This window comes from Ictalurus furcatus, chromosome 20, assembly GCF_023375685.1.
Source record: "Ictalurus furcatus strain D&B chromosome 20, Billie_1.0, whole genome shotgun sequence".
Classification (NCBI taxonomy): domain Eukaryota; kingdom Metazoa; phylum Chordata; class Actinopteri; order Siluriformes; family Ictaluridae; genus Ictalurus; species Ictalurus furcatus.
This window is the reverse complement of record NC_071274.1, coordinates 4,956,426-4,971,425: the sequence shown is the minus strand read 5'-3', so window position 1 is coordinate 4,971,425 and position 15,000 is coordinate 4,956,426. Positions and strand designations below refer to the sequence as shown.

General features: G+C 41.2%; 1 protein-coding gene across 5 annotated transcripts in view; it reads right to left on the bottom strand.

Annotated features, from left to right (window-relative positions):
* ift80 (intraflagellar transport 80 homolog (Chlamydomonas)) overlaps positions 1–15,000 on the bottom strand; it is an 87,629-nt gene that overhangs the window by 55,948 nt on the left and 16,681 nt on the right. For all 5 annotated transcript variants that reach the window (XR_008388766.1, XM_053652041.1, XM_053652042.1 and 2 more), the window contains exons 6-8: positions 10,326–10,435; positions 5,098–5,187; positions 3,584–3,721 (exon numbers count right to left, since the gene is read on the bottom strand). Coding sequence is in view for 4 of the 5 variants with exons in the window: in XM_053652041.1 (XP_053508016.1) it covers positions 3,584–3,721; positions 5,098–5,187; positions 10,326–10,435 (338 nt within the window). In the remaining variant the exon portion in view is untranslated. The remainder of the gene's footprint in view (positions 1–3,583; positions 3,722–5,097; positions 5,188–10,325; positions 10,436–15,000) is intronic.

Here is a 15,000-nt window from a genome sequence, read left to right as displayed (position 1 = left end):
TGTCAGGCGCACACACACACAGACACACACACACACACACACACACACAGACACACACACACACACACACACACACACACACACACACATACATACATACATACACAGACACACAGTATCACATGTCTGCAAACTTATCTGTGCAGTGTCACCATGTTAGGAGAACATCCATGAGCTCCTAAATGTATGTCTAGTAATCCACAATGTTTACAGATGCCCCAGTGCACACCAGATAGGGGGCAGTAGAGAAGGAGGGGGTAGAGAGGGCAAAAGCAGGGCCATTCTGCCCTTGACTGCTAAGTGGAGACCTGCTGGAGGTGAAGGGTTAAACGAGCCGGGCTTTCCTGCTGAGCCAGCACTCTGCCAAGTGCAAGGTTTCATTGTAGTAGATACGGAATGAAACTCCTGCCCATTAGTCATGGAAGTAACGCTGAGGCTCCTCACAGGCTGTTAACCGTTTCACCACCACACTCGTAAAACACACACACACACACACACACACACACACACACACACACACACACACTGCTGGGTCAGAGACGGCAGCTTGACAGAATGAAACGCCAGTGTACTGCGAGAAAGTGTTAAACGCTTGTCAACTGCAGATGTCGAATATACGGGGAAACATTTACAAAACGCAAAGGAAAGCCCATAGCTCGCAATTGATGCGTTCTATCCGATTTCCTGAATATAACGATACGAGCTATCCTGTGGAGACTGCTTTGCTTGTTTAATTGAACAGAACTCTCCTTCACAGGTGTGCTGTACATGTATACCGTAGGTGTGAGAGAGAAGCCGAGAAGACTAGCTCGGTGGTGAGAGATTTAAAGGGGGTAGGTAGAGGGTGAAAGACTGCGGTAGAGAAAGAACGAGAGGCAGAACGTGTGAGCAGTAAGAGGGTGTTTTTTTTTTCTTTTCGAAAGATAGCAGAGGCTGGAAACTTTCAAAAGCTGATTTCTCTGAATCTCTTCTCATCCTCCCCAACCATTGTTTTTGTCCTCCTCCTCTACCTCTTTTCACAAAACTTCAAACACACGCCCACTCCCTCTACGCGAAAGAATTTCGAGGGGGCAAACGCGAACGCGGCAGCCTGATACTCAAATCTGATGCAAGCGGCGGCTTCCCTCTACACGCAGTCTTGATTAACCCTGCACACTGGGACTATGGATTTCTTCCAGAACCTGGCAATCTGAGAAACGCCGTATTGGAGCGTAATAAACTGACTGACAGAGCAATGACACATCAATGCTGACAACGGAGCCAAGAAGTTTCGGTGCTGATTAATGGTTGGAGAGAATAAAGACTACATCTGGTCCGATCCTCCCGAGACCCAGGCCGTGCGGTTGCACGACTTTTTTCTTCCTGCTGTTTAGAACGAGTTAACTTCCAATCAGTATTTAGTGACTATAGAAACTAAACCATATCTCAGAAGTTAATACGCTAACTGCGGGTCTAAGATCGAGTGAAAAGGAAAGTCCGAGCTGTTTGCGTGGTGGAAAAAAAAAAGACTTTCGGCAGGAAAAAGAAGACTTTGTACAAAAACCATCAAGGTGAAATGATTCCAGTTTTGTTCCCATATGAGACCCCCTTACACAACCCAGTTCCTACTGCTCCTGACATCCTCACCATATAAGTAAGGACGATATAAACACAATGGGGTGTGTTGTTATAGGAAAATCGACGACAGGTGGTGTGAAGTGACCCGACCTGAAGATCTCACCACAAAAATAACAGTCATTTTCATCTGTTTATAGTTCAATTTAACGTTGATTCCAGTTAGCAATGCAATATCCTCCTTCCTGTCAACTTTCCTGTGGTGTACGACGTACAGGAAAGGCTTTACCTCTGACCATTAAAAAGCCTAGCTCTGGAGACACCTTCAATACATGTTAAATACGCACCTCCTAACAGAAAATGTCAACAATTATTATTTCTTTCTTTGTTAAACAACAACAAACAGTTTTCTATTAGACTTTATGTGGAGAGCCTGCCATACAAGTCCACGTGATTCAGCTGTTACTATAGAAACGATAACGTATAAGAACGTGCGCGTTAATATCAACCTGGGATTTGAATGACAGCTGGCACTATTGTCAGAGCTGCTGCTCTAGAAAATAAATAAACACCTTCTGAGCAATCAAGGATCAAGGATCATGTATAATGAGGGGAAAAAACTAGGGCTGCAACTAACGATTATTTTCATAATCGTTTTGTTGGCTGATTATTTTTTCGATTAATCGGATGGGGGCGGGGCAAGCTTTCAGTACCATTTTTTTTGTTTATTTAAAATAAAATCCACAAACTGAGTGTTGCAAATATAAACTTCAGACTAAAACTTTACATAACTGTTTGTCCAAAACAGAAAACAACCCAATACACACACACACACACACACACACACACAACAGAATATATATTATTAATGTAGGACTGTAGTTTAATTGGGTGCTTTTTGTGCATCCATAAAAATAATGCATAAATACTATAAGATAAATTTTATATATATATATATATATATATATATATATATATATATATATATATATATATATATATATAGATAGATAGATAGATAGATAGATATATAGATATATATACACACACACACTCGCGCTACACTCTGTATCAGCGCGTGTACACCGCACGTGATCAGCAACGCGGCCTCGTTACGAACACATCACTTCCGTTATAATAAACAACAGAAGTTGCACTGCAAGTGCACAAATACAGCATATAATGACATTAAACTTAAATTAAACTAAACCTTTTAAACAGCCTGCACCAGTTTCCCCTGCCCCTTACACACAGTGGAACATTTTGGATATAAACATAAGTTTGTCTTCGTGCTTCAGTTTGATTTCCACGGTGTTTAAAATGCTCCCCTTAGAGGATTTAGAGGTTACACACTTTCTTCCTCAGTCACGTGGCGTTTTCATCTCCGTCTGATGGAGACTGAGGTCATGTTGGGAATAAAAGGTAATGCTGATAGAAAGTAAACTGAAGAAAGTCATTATCGGTGACTCTGGGTGTTTGCTAATGCTAGCGTGCGTATGACGTCATGCGCCGTCGTGGCTTATACTTCCGGTTAGTAAAAAAAACCGCCAGTGATATATTTGAGATCATATTACCTTTCTAAAATCCACACACTAGACAGTAGTACAGAGTGCATAGTGTAAGTGTATAGTCATTTGGGACACAACTTTTGTATTTACTCTCCGAAGCGTGTTTTCGGAACAGAAGTAACTTAATCTCCCCGTGCCGCGCGCAGACCGACTAATCCGTAATGAGATAACGATTTTCATAATTGATTCTTATCGATTTTATCGATTAGTTGTTGCAGCTCTAGAAAAAAACCTCCGAATGTTACATCAATTTGCTGTAACGAACACATCTGTTCAAATCTGGATTTATAAATAACAACTTAATGGTTATATTTAGTTGTGGGAAATTACTAAGGGTTTGTTAAACTGTGAAATTTGAAATCAGAGGGCGGCCAGTTGACAAAGCGTAGGCCTGTGATGCTTGTGGGACTTCTCGGTTCTCTGAGCGTACGTGTGTGCGATTGCGTGTGTGTTTTTCCTACCCCAGTCTTGTCGCACAGTCGGAGGGTGTTGAAGGAGCCCATAGCGAACACCTCGCCGTCAGGAGCCCAAGCCACAGAGGTGATAGGGTAGTCGTGGGGGGAGGACGAGTAGAGAGGCCGCCCGTAACTGTCCCACACCTGATTTAGAGAGAAACACGGAGCGAGAGAGAGAGAGAGAGAGAGAGAGAGAGAGAGAGAGCGAGAGCGAGAGACTAGTGCAATTAGAAAGGATAAAACAAACAAATAAACAACGGGTGTGCTGTTTCAGGAAAATAATCAGTGACAGGGTGGCGTGACGGAACCTAACGTGGAGCGGAGTTCCTGTTACCACCATGAAGCTGATTATTTTCCAACTAGTGCTTTATTCCTCTTACACCACAGCAATTCACCAATACTAACAACGTTCATTTATTAATGAACCATATATTATACGTTTAATCCATTCAAAGCTAAATAATCTTGTGGATCACATCGCATGACAAGGGCCTGTTATCATGACAGCATTCCGCTTGCGGTCATAAGTTTACATTTTAAAAAATAAAAATAATAATAATAAGTGGGATCATAAAAACTGATCATATAGCTGCTGTTAGAAAGGAGTCAAATATGCAGAAGATGCTGGAAAAACAAAGAATGTGCAGGACCTGGAGGATTTTTCTGAAGAACAGTTTAACTGCTCAGGACAAACAAGGGACTCGTGAACAACTGTCACAAAACATAAGCACAGTCGTGGATCATCCGGGTAACGACACACAGGATTAAGAATCAAGCGGGTGTAAACTTTTGAACCGGTTCATTTGAGTAAAATTCTGTTTTGTGGTTCATTTGTGTTTCTAAACTTATGACCTCAACTGTACATTCCAGTACACATTACTGCAGCTATAAACAGTGGTCCCTTTTTACGCTCTCCTGAAGTTAATAAGACACAAAAAAACAACAACAAAAAACAAACAAACACAGCTTGTCATGTTAACAATAAACTGAAAAAAACGGAAAGATTTAACTGTGTTGGAAAACTGAACTATGCTCTAACTACGGCTGTTAGAAAGCGCTCCGGATGGAGAAAATGTGAAGAAACATGTCCTTATAGAAAACCTTTGTCAGCAGTTACACAATTTAAAAATAAATAAATGAATAAATAAATAAATAAATAATGCATTTATATGGATCAAGTGTGAACGAGTTGTTGGAATAGAGACGATAACGTATGAGAACGTCGTGATTTGAATTAGAGCGGGCGCTATTGTCAGAGCAACTGTTATAGAAAGTTAATCAGAATTAGTTATTAATCTAATGAGGGAACAAAAGTTCACTATGAATTGTGTTAATAAAGAAAAAAAATTAAAGAAAATGATAAACATGATTATAGCATCATAACGACCTGCACTGTGCACGTCAATATGATAAGGTGAAAAAATAAGATTCCAATATGAGTGCAGCTTTACTGATTTTGTGTGGATCGTATGGATACTTCCGACATGAGAACCCCAGGGAGGTTTCTAGAAACTTCTTACCTTATATTTACAGTCTTCACCTCCAGACAGGATCAGATCATTCACGGAATTCCAGTCCACCTTTAGAATAATGCCATCGTGAGCTTTCCACTGCGGACAGAAAGACAGAGAGAAGCTTGTTTATAAGAATTAGCATTACTCCACACATCCATGATAAGCATACTGGAGATCACACCTTTTCTCTGGAGTGCCTGCGTTCCTCACGTACCCGTGAGCCGAGAAACGCGCGACATTACAGCGAACATCGCGAAATCATCAGGAAGAATGATTTCACTGCAGCCTGGCTAATAAGCTTAAAGTTTAATATCCCGGCAAAGCTGTAGAGGCTAAACAGAGCCACATCGGGACGAGTCACGTGTGGATGACGCCATTGTTAAATCTTTCTGTGCTATGAACTGGTATTTCCTCTCTGTCAGTAATCCGTGCCTGAGACAAACCAAGGCCTTGAACTGCACAAATAAGCAAAATGAATAAACCAATCAACACGTCAGCTCAGATACTGTTCAGGCAAGGGTTCAGAGCACATACTACACTGACGATCACGTCTTCAGGGCACGTGTTTTCAACCTGCTCCAGTATGTTTTCTATATCATTCATTCATTCATCTTTAGCAACCGCTTCATCTTGTTTTTAGGGTACTGAACCTATCCAGCACCACAGGATCACGGGGCACCGTTCACACACTCTCTCGCACTCAGACGCATTTTAGTGTAAACAATCCACCTACAGGCGTTTTTTTTTTTTGAAGGTGGGATAAAACCGGAGAACCCTGAGGAAACCCACACGGACATGTGGAGAACACGCCGTCATGATTTTCCTCTCTTCATGTTAACGTGTCAAAAAACAAGCAGGTCGTCATGTTACTGAGAAACCACGACGCCCTCCATCTTGAAGACTTTCCTTAGCTGGAAAACTTTAAACAATCTACAGCTTTAAAAAAAATAAAAATCTCTGACACTGGAGACTCCTTCCAAAAAGGCTGTACACAAAAACTTTGTGTGTGTGTGTGTGGGATTGTTATAGCCAAAAATGCTCAATTTAGCAGCAGTTTTTGTTTTTCCCCCAAATTTGCTTTCATTTATACAATTTATTTATAATACACAATTGCGTGAAATTGTTTTGCACGGTCTTTCGCGATGATGTTTGTTTGTACATGAGGACTTTTAACTGTACTCATCTTTGACGTCTGAGAATCGCAGAGGGCTTTGGCTGAATGCGCTATGTGAGGACGTCACATGCCCGAACCTTGTCCCAAATCTGCGGTAATTTTGAAAAGAATCGCAAGCTCCTCCGAATATCGCAGAGTTTTTGCTTGATTTTGCGTTCATTTCTGCGATGGCAAAATCCTGACTGAACACCGACAAAACCCTGAGAAACAACATCAAAGCAATTGAAATTTTGACGAAAACATATTGAAACAAAAATAAGTTCTGTAATGATGATAATGTAATGTAATGATGTTCTTAGGACGTTCGGAAATGCACAGAATTCAAGAAACTGAAAAATGTAAAATAAATAAATAAATAAAAATTTGTACAACAAACACAACAATGAGATTAGTTCCTATTGGTCAGGTAACAAAATCTATACAACTAGAAGATTTCACAGTAAACCACTAGCTGACATGGGGAATTTTTTTTTAGAAATTGTTCCAGGTGCACTCCAAAGCTTTATTATACAGTACAGGTAATGAGAACAAAATGTGATTAGTTTATGATTAATCTACAGACAAATGGGAGGCTATGGACGGTGAGAGAGAAAGTTGTAGAGAGAGAAGAGAGAGAGAAGTAGTTAAGAGGACGTGCGCTGAAACAGCTGACACACCGGGCCCGTCTGTTCTCTGTTACGGTAATTGCTTCAACTTTGAGTAATTGAAAACAGCACCGTGGATTCGTTTCGCAGTTAGCCACAGGGAACAGGAGTCGACCCCCACTTTCATGCTTCAGGACCCCATTTTCTCTCATGTTAAAGACTCGCATTAAATAATGCACTCAGGTCAGGTTAAAGTGCTGACTTATGGATGCTACACAAGTGATTCGGCGCACACGCACACACATTACACATGGCAGATACCAAACCAGCTAGACTTCTGGATTAGCTTAATATTCATTCTTGTATTGCAATACATTTGTGCGTTTTAAAGAAGAATAAAAAAAAAATTTTTTTTTAAAAATCCACCCTGAAAAATCTGCATATTAATTATGATTTAATTTTGTATGAATGAAAATTTCGTTCATTGACACATTCGTCTGTTTTCACTTTTGGTTAACGGTTCACGTTACATTACCCACAATGCTGTTCGACGGTGGCGCCGGAGGGAATTCCTGCTCACTTTATATCAACCTAAATAGAGAGCTGCAGCAGTGCTTTAGTGTTTTTAACCTGTCCAGCGCTACTCGTCTCCTCATCTGTTAATACCACCGTTAATGCCATCTTGTAGCTCGATAACTCGGCGGTGACCGAGTTGTATTTCCGCATTGCATTCTGGAACTTCGAGTCCGGCGTTTGCACCGGCTACACGAGACGGCTGGTTAATATGAGCTAGCTTGGTGCTAAATGACAGGATGGAAAACACAAATCTTATTCACTGCTCAAATACCAAATTACCTGAAGAACAGGGATTGGATTAAAACACACACACACACACACACACACACACACACACACACATTTGTTCCTGCACTCTGTTTTGCCCAGCTGGCTAAGATTAGCCGACTTGTTTCTGTTGGCCTTGTGTGCTGTGCTGTGGAGATCCTCACACGCTTTTAACTCTCGTTTCAATTTTAGTAAAAAAAAAAAAAACAAAAGAAGAAAAAAACATTTTAAATGGACCAACATGAGGTTTAATGATACTTTCTAAAACTCTAAACTCTCATGTTCTTGGGTTGATGCAAGGATTATGGTTGTGTGTATCTATCCTGCCTCTCCCATTTAATGGCTTTCCCCAGGCTGAGGTGAGCCAGGGAGCAGGGGTCACAGAGTCACACTTGGGGTCAGAGGGTCATGCTTCTACAAACTGACAGCTGTTGCTCGGGGAGGGCTGGACTGAAAGATCCGTCTAAACCCCTCTGCCTGTTTACTCAAGATCCCTGCTGCAGTTCAGCGCCCAGTACAACAATAAACACACAGACGTTGCACCACCAAGCTTTTAAACTGCTGACAACGGTGTGTGCGCGTGCACACACACACACACACACACACACACACACACACACACACACACACACACACACACACACACACGCTACACTGGTAAATGATGGGAAATCATACATATTCAACATATAGCTGTGACTGTGTTGTGATGCAAAACTTACTTAGGATCAGCATATTCACATAAGAAATAAATTAAACAGTTTGTATATCAAATTCAACCTTAAGGGCTTTTAAGTGGTGTTTAATACTATTTAGCCTTAATAATAAGATTTTCTCATGTTGTATCATTTGACGTTTGATGATCATTTATTTATTCATAAAGAATTTTCTGAACTAGAATTCACAGCTTTATATAATTAAGTATTACTATTTTATCTCCCCCCTGCCCTTTTTTAAAATTTATTTTACATTTACTTTATTATTCTAACAGTCCCCTCTGAAAGTACTGGAACAGCAAGGCCAATTCTACTGTTTCGCTATACATTCAAGACATTTGGGTTTGAGATCAAAAGATAAATAGGAGACGAAGGATAGGAATTTCACCTTTCGTTTCCTGATATTTACATCTAGATGTGTTAAGCAACTGATTAATTTGACTACTTTTGAATGGTGATTGATTTTCCCTCTTTTCTCAGCTTCAAAATGGCTTGCATTTCTCCCATATTCAGCTCTCTGGTCTTCATGTTGGTTTATCCTTTTTAACAATAAAATGCAGCCTTCACAGGTGAAAACTAGGGCTCAAACCAAAAGTGGTTTAACAGTCGATTTAACAGGGCACGTCTGGGCAGCAACAAACACCTATCAGTCACGTGTTTTAATATTTTTGATCACGCAAACAAAAGGTGCCGTGTTCGAAGTTGTTTAACACATCTAGTTGTAAATATCAGGAAACAAAAGCTGAAATTCTGATCATCTTTTGATCTCAAACCCAAATGTCTTCAATGTATAGCAAAAACAATAGAATTAGCCTTGCCGTTCCAATACTTTTGGAGGGGACCGTGTTTATAGAATGACTTCTTTTTAGAATTCCTCTTACGATTTTATTCTCTTTCTCTACTCCTTTTTATTTGCCTTTTTTTTCTTCTTTATAAAACACTTCGAGCGGCAAACCTTTAACGTATAAAAGGTTTATCTCATATCTTCACGTCTCTGAATATCTAAGAAATTAATTGAATCAAGTATATCCATTTAAATTGAGCATGCGCAATAATGCGGGGCATTTGAATTCAGCTAATTACTATGCTAATTAAATTATTCAACAATAAAACCGAGCTAGCATATAAAAATGACACATGAATGGATTGTTATGTTAAATTATGGTAACAGAACGTTAACTATGATTTGAGCTTTGATTAGTTTCTTTTACGTCTCTGCACACAATGTGTGTGTGTGTGTGTGTGTGTGTGTGTGTGTGTGTGTGTGTGTGTTTTTCCACTCTGTGTTGACAGGCTTCACAGAATCTGACTGTCACAAGTTTTGGGGTTTCTGCTCAACCCTAACGCTGCCGAATTGCTTTCTGACTTTCTATAATCGTTTTGATGTCAAGTTCGAGGTTTCCGCTTCTACACGTTTTGCGAACAAATAGCCATAATAGCAAGGTGATTTCATTATACACAGGAACGTACTGCTGATGACCTTGAACGCATGCTAAGTGATGGATTCCATCCTCTGGACTTTTCATAGAGACTTTTTGGGATCCGTTACGAATAAATAAATAAATAAATAAATTTAAAAAAAAAAAACACACCCCATGCTGACGCATAAAATCTTGAACTTTTGACAGAACATAACTCTGTTAAAGCAACGTACCAGCCAAGATGGTCTGAGCAAGGCTTTAGCTAATGTTGGGAAAGATGGAGGGGAAAGTAATCCCACTTGTCAAGGGAAATCCTGTGGATAAAAATCTATAAGGGCAGCTCGCGGTGATGCTCGGCCCTGGTGCGCTGTTGCGTGTGCATTACTGAGATTACTGATGTACATGTACATAATGCATAACATTGCGCTTTCTGTCGGATGCCCAAAAAAGCGAACCTGTGAATGCGGCAGTTTCGTGCCACCCTTTGGCGCATTACCTGCAAAGATTTGGAGCTCGGCTGCAGAGGTTTGATGATGAGCTGCCGGCCGAACGTGTAAAGTATCCTGTCAGAGTCTGGACCCCAAGCCACGGAGTACACAGGACATCCTGAATGAGGTAGAGAGAAGGACAGAAGACATTCAGAAAGACAAAACGATTCATCTCTTTGGATATCGGACAGCACAGCACAGTGCGGAACTCAGTGGGCCATTTCAACTTGTTGACTTGGCGACTTAAGTCCAAAAGTTACGTCAATATTTACACAGAATCGGGTTACGCGTAAGCTTAAGTTGACCTTCTGAGAGATTATGCAAATCACAGCGCCTCCGAGGTTGCCAGATTATTCTTGAAGAGATGGTTCTGAGGCAGGGTTTTCCCAATAACACACGCGCTTGCCTTTAAAGCCAAAAAAATCTGAGACTGAAAATTCGTACTGAAGAGGAAAGCGCTTTTCTTTTCTTTTTTTTGCCAGATGTAATATGATGCAACATAAAATCAACAGACAAATTAAAAATAAATAAGTGAGATTCTACAGAAATGAGAAGATGGCAAGCATAGTATAACGACAGCATGAACAATCCTAATTTCAGTAATCATAAGCTGTTATTTGAGAGCTTATAGAATAGCACTTGATCCAGTACATCCTATTATTGTGAATTTCTTTTCTTTTTTTTTTAATGTCGTACTCTTGTGTGCATGACTTAATGAAGGCAGAGTGTGCATCAACGTGTGCACGGAATAACAGCTATTTTATCGCACTTTCATTCTGCCATGGTTGAGAATTGATCAAATAACAGCAATGTTTTTGATCTTTCATTACACGCTCCTGGAAAGAAAACCTGCTCATGGTTTGAAGGATAAACTGACCGAGCACTCCTCTGCTACTCGTACAGCTTAGTTTTGCGGTTTCAAATTTTATCCGTTAAAAAACAAATTCACCCCTCTACAGTATGACTAAAACGGATGACGGGACAGAGCACTTCGTTTGAGCAGTCCTTTGTCACTTTGTTTTTATTTTATTCGGTTTTACAGCAGACGATAAGAGGCACTGACAAAAGAGGAGCTCTTTTATACAAAACCCTAAAACGTGTGTCGTTTCGAGCCGCTGCACACGGCTGTACCCCGGAGGAATGCAAAGAGCAAAGCAATACTGCACACATCAGAGCACACCACATGAAGAGAGGCAGCTAAGCAAGAGAAACCTGGCTGGAACAAGACGTGTGCACGTGTGTAAGAAAGAGAGAGACTGACATTTAACCCTGCCCCAGGTGCTTGTGGTTTCTCACAAATGCCAAAAGGTCACATGGTCTTGGGCTGACAGAAGGCAACGGGAGCGGAGGGTGATGAGTTCCCGCTGCTCTCCCTCTACACACCTCCCCCAACCTCAACCCCAACACCACCCCCACCCCCATCCTTCCATCCCTCTCTCTCCCTCTCTCTCTTTCTACTCCCAGATGGGTCAGGGTTACATCATCACTCTTCCAAACTCAACAACGGCCCCCAGCTGTACCTGAGACTCCTCCCACAGAGAATGAGAGAGGGAGCAAGGAAGAAAGAACAGAAAGAGCAAAAAAATAAAAAGAAGAGAGAGAGTGCAGATTTATGAGAGACAGTGAGAGAGACACACACAGAGACACATGCAAACACAACTACACACAGAGAGAAAGACACAGAGGAAGACACACACACAGTATGAGACCAAGAGCGAGAGACAGAGATACAAAGACAGGCAGAGAGAGACACAGAGAAACAGACAGAAAGAGATACACAGATAAAAAGAAACACGCAGCGAGACAGAGAGACACAGAGAGAGAGAGAGAGAGAGAGAGAGAGAGAGCGAGAGAGAGAGACAGAGAGACACAAACACATAGAGAAACAGACACAGGGAATGAGAGAAGACACAGCAAGAACACAGCAAGACACAGAGAGAGAGAGAGAGAGAGAGAGACACGCACACACACAGAAACAGAGAGAGACATAAAGAGACCAACATATGGGGATGCAGAGACAGAAAGACAAACACAGAGAAACAGACACACACAGAGAGAGAGAGACACTATCAAAGAGAGATAGTGAGACACAGAGGGACACACTGCAGCACAAACATACAGAGAAACAGAGACATAGCGAGACACAGAGAGACACAGTAAAAGAGAGAGACAGAGAGAAACACACACACAAACACAGAGAGAGACACACACAAACACAGAGACACACACACAAACAGAGAGAGAGACACACAAACACAGAGACACACACACAAACAGAGAGAGAGACACACACAAACACAGAGAGAGACACACACAAACACACAGAGAGACACACACAAACACAGAAACACACACACAAACACAGAGAGAGACACACACAAACACAGAGAGAGAGACATACACAAACACAGAGAGCAAGAGACACACACAAACACAGAGAGAGAGAGAGAGAGAGAGAGAGAGAGAGAGAGAGAGAGAGACTATAAATCCTGAGCCTGTTTTGGTGTAGTTGTGTAGTTCGACTTTGATTAAATGTAAAGCCTGCACTGACTGACTCACTCCTGAAGACAGAAGTGCATCCTCAAACACAGGTTTCTTCTTTTGGTTGAAACACACACTCTACAAGGCCAGGAGCTTATTATGCCCTGACTGTAGAAAGGATTTAACAGCAACATCATCTTAAGCCTTAACTATTAACGAGCATCATCAGTGCGCATCCTTCAGCAGCGAGCCTTCTCCCCGGGTCGATACGTGAATAATAAAGAACAATCCAGGGCCTTTCCAGAAGCTTCTAATGACATCAATTAGATAAAGTGCGTTTAAGACTTCAATTCCCTGATGCAACACTTAATAAGAGAACCGTGTGTACTGAACAGAAAACCAGGGTCATTAAACATAGTTTTTATTGTGTTGAATAAAATGCCACTCCTTTGAAACTTGACGGTGCTTAGAATAGAATAGAGCTTACGCGTTCATGCCTTTCACGTCGGGATTCAACAGTACACTCTAATAGTCTAATGTGAGTCTAACTCTGAGTCAGCGTGTAATATTGGGAGATATTAAATCATCCAGTCAGAGTGAGCGAGTCTTAGAAAGCCAGATGCTGAAGGCAATAAAACGCCGAAAACAGCGGAGTCATTAGGAGGTTTTGTTTCTTTTTGCTCACTTAGTAAGGATCTCGAACACAAGCGGCTTGCTCAGAATGCAGGAATCATGCACTACATTTAGGGATGCATCAATACCATTTTTTCCCAGCATGCTTTTTGGTATTTGTTAGCACCAATACTGCTACCCAAATGAGTAACCTACTTAGTATCAAGCAATCTGGTGCACATACTATGGAAGGTTTTCTTTAGCTTTGTTTATGTTGCTATGCAGCATGCTTTTAGGAATCAACTCCTCATGCTGTTTAAGATGTTATGAGGTTCAAACAGTATCTTTAATAGACATTGGGAGGAAGGATGTCCTGAGTGTGTATAGCAGAATCAGCAGCGGCCGTGGTCCACCTTGACTAGGATGCAAAGTGTAGAACCCGGGGGAGGGAAAAGGAAGCGTCCCTGTCTCAGTGCTCGCCGAACTGGAGTGCTCACTCGAACATGCGAAGGTTTCTACGCGTGCTCACTTCACCGCTCCATGCTCGCAAGTCACGGCACCTTGCGCTTGTTTTTTAATGACCGCTTTCTTAAGGTGTTTTCAGAACTGTAGAGCTGTGTTTCGTTCTGAAACGGAGACTTGAATTGTTACAATATCGCGTTTTTTCCCTTGGCACGTTTCGCTTTCACAAGGCAACATTTCAAAGCGTACGTAAATGTGTTTACGCAAGTCACATGTGAGAAAACTGTCCTCTCATTGGTCAGAGCGCGCCTGTTTATGTACCGAGGTTCCGTCCATAACAATGTCATCCATCAAGACGGATAGACAGCAGCTCCGCGAGCTTATTGTGGCTCTTTTTAGCTGTTGTTATCAGTTTGAGCGGGAATCGATGTTTCACGGAGCGATTACAACCCATCTCCGTGAGATGCTCGCTAAACACCTTGTAAACCTCGATGTTTATATGCGTTTTTTAGGCATTTTACCTCATCTTTGGTCAAAGTTAAACCGCGATTCGTGTTGCGAGTCGTTAGCAAAACAAACACGCTTTTTATGTAATGCCGTTCCCATCATGCATTGCTCTACAGCTCGGTTCATTAGGCCAGATGGTGGTTTTCTCACCACAAGCGAACCACTCCAGAGTCCATTTGCAATCGGGCCAAGACCACCTTGTTCAGGTGGTCTCAGACTAGGGCTGGGTAAAAAATATAGATTCTCCGATTTTACTCGATCTTCAATGTAACGAAATGATATCGATTCGAGAAATCCCCGAATCCATTCTTAATGCGCATGCTTTACTTGAGAGGATGTGAATATTATCTGTAGTTCGCCTCTCGTCCTTAAGAGTCCTAGTTTTCATGTATTAAATGTTGAAATCGGTTTTATTTCTTAAAGATGTCTCAAGTTAATGAATTTCACTGTTGCACATTTCAATGGGTTTTTTTTTTTTTACAGTAATGTGCATTGTGCAGTTTGTGCTTACCTTGTGTGCGTTGTATGCACATATTAATGATATCTTGTTACAATGTTTGTTACTCAAAGTAAAAAGTAATTAAACATAATTGTGTTGGCCCTATTGTTAACGTAAATGTG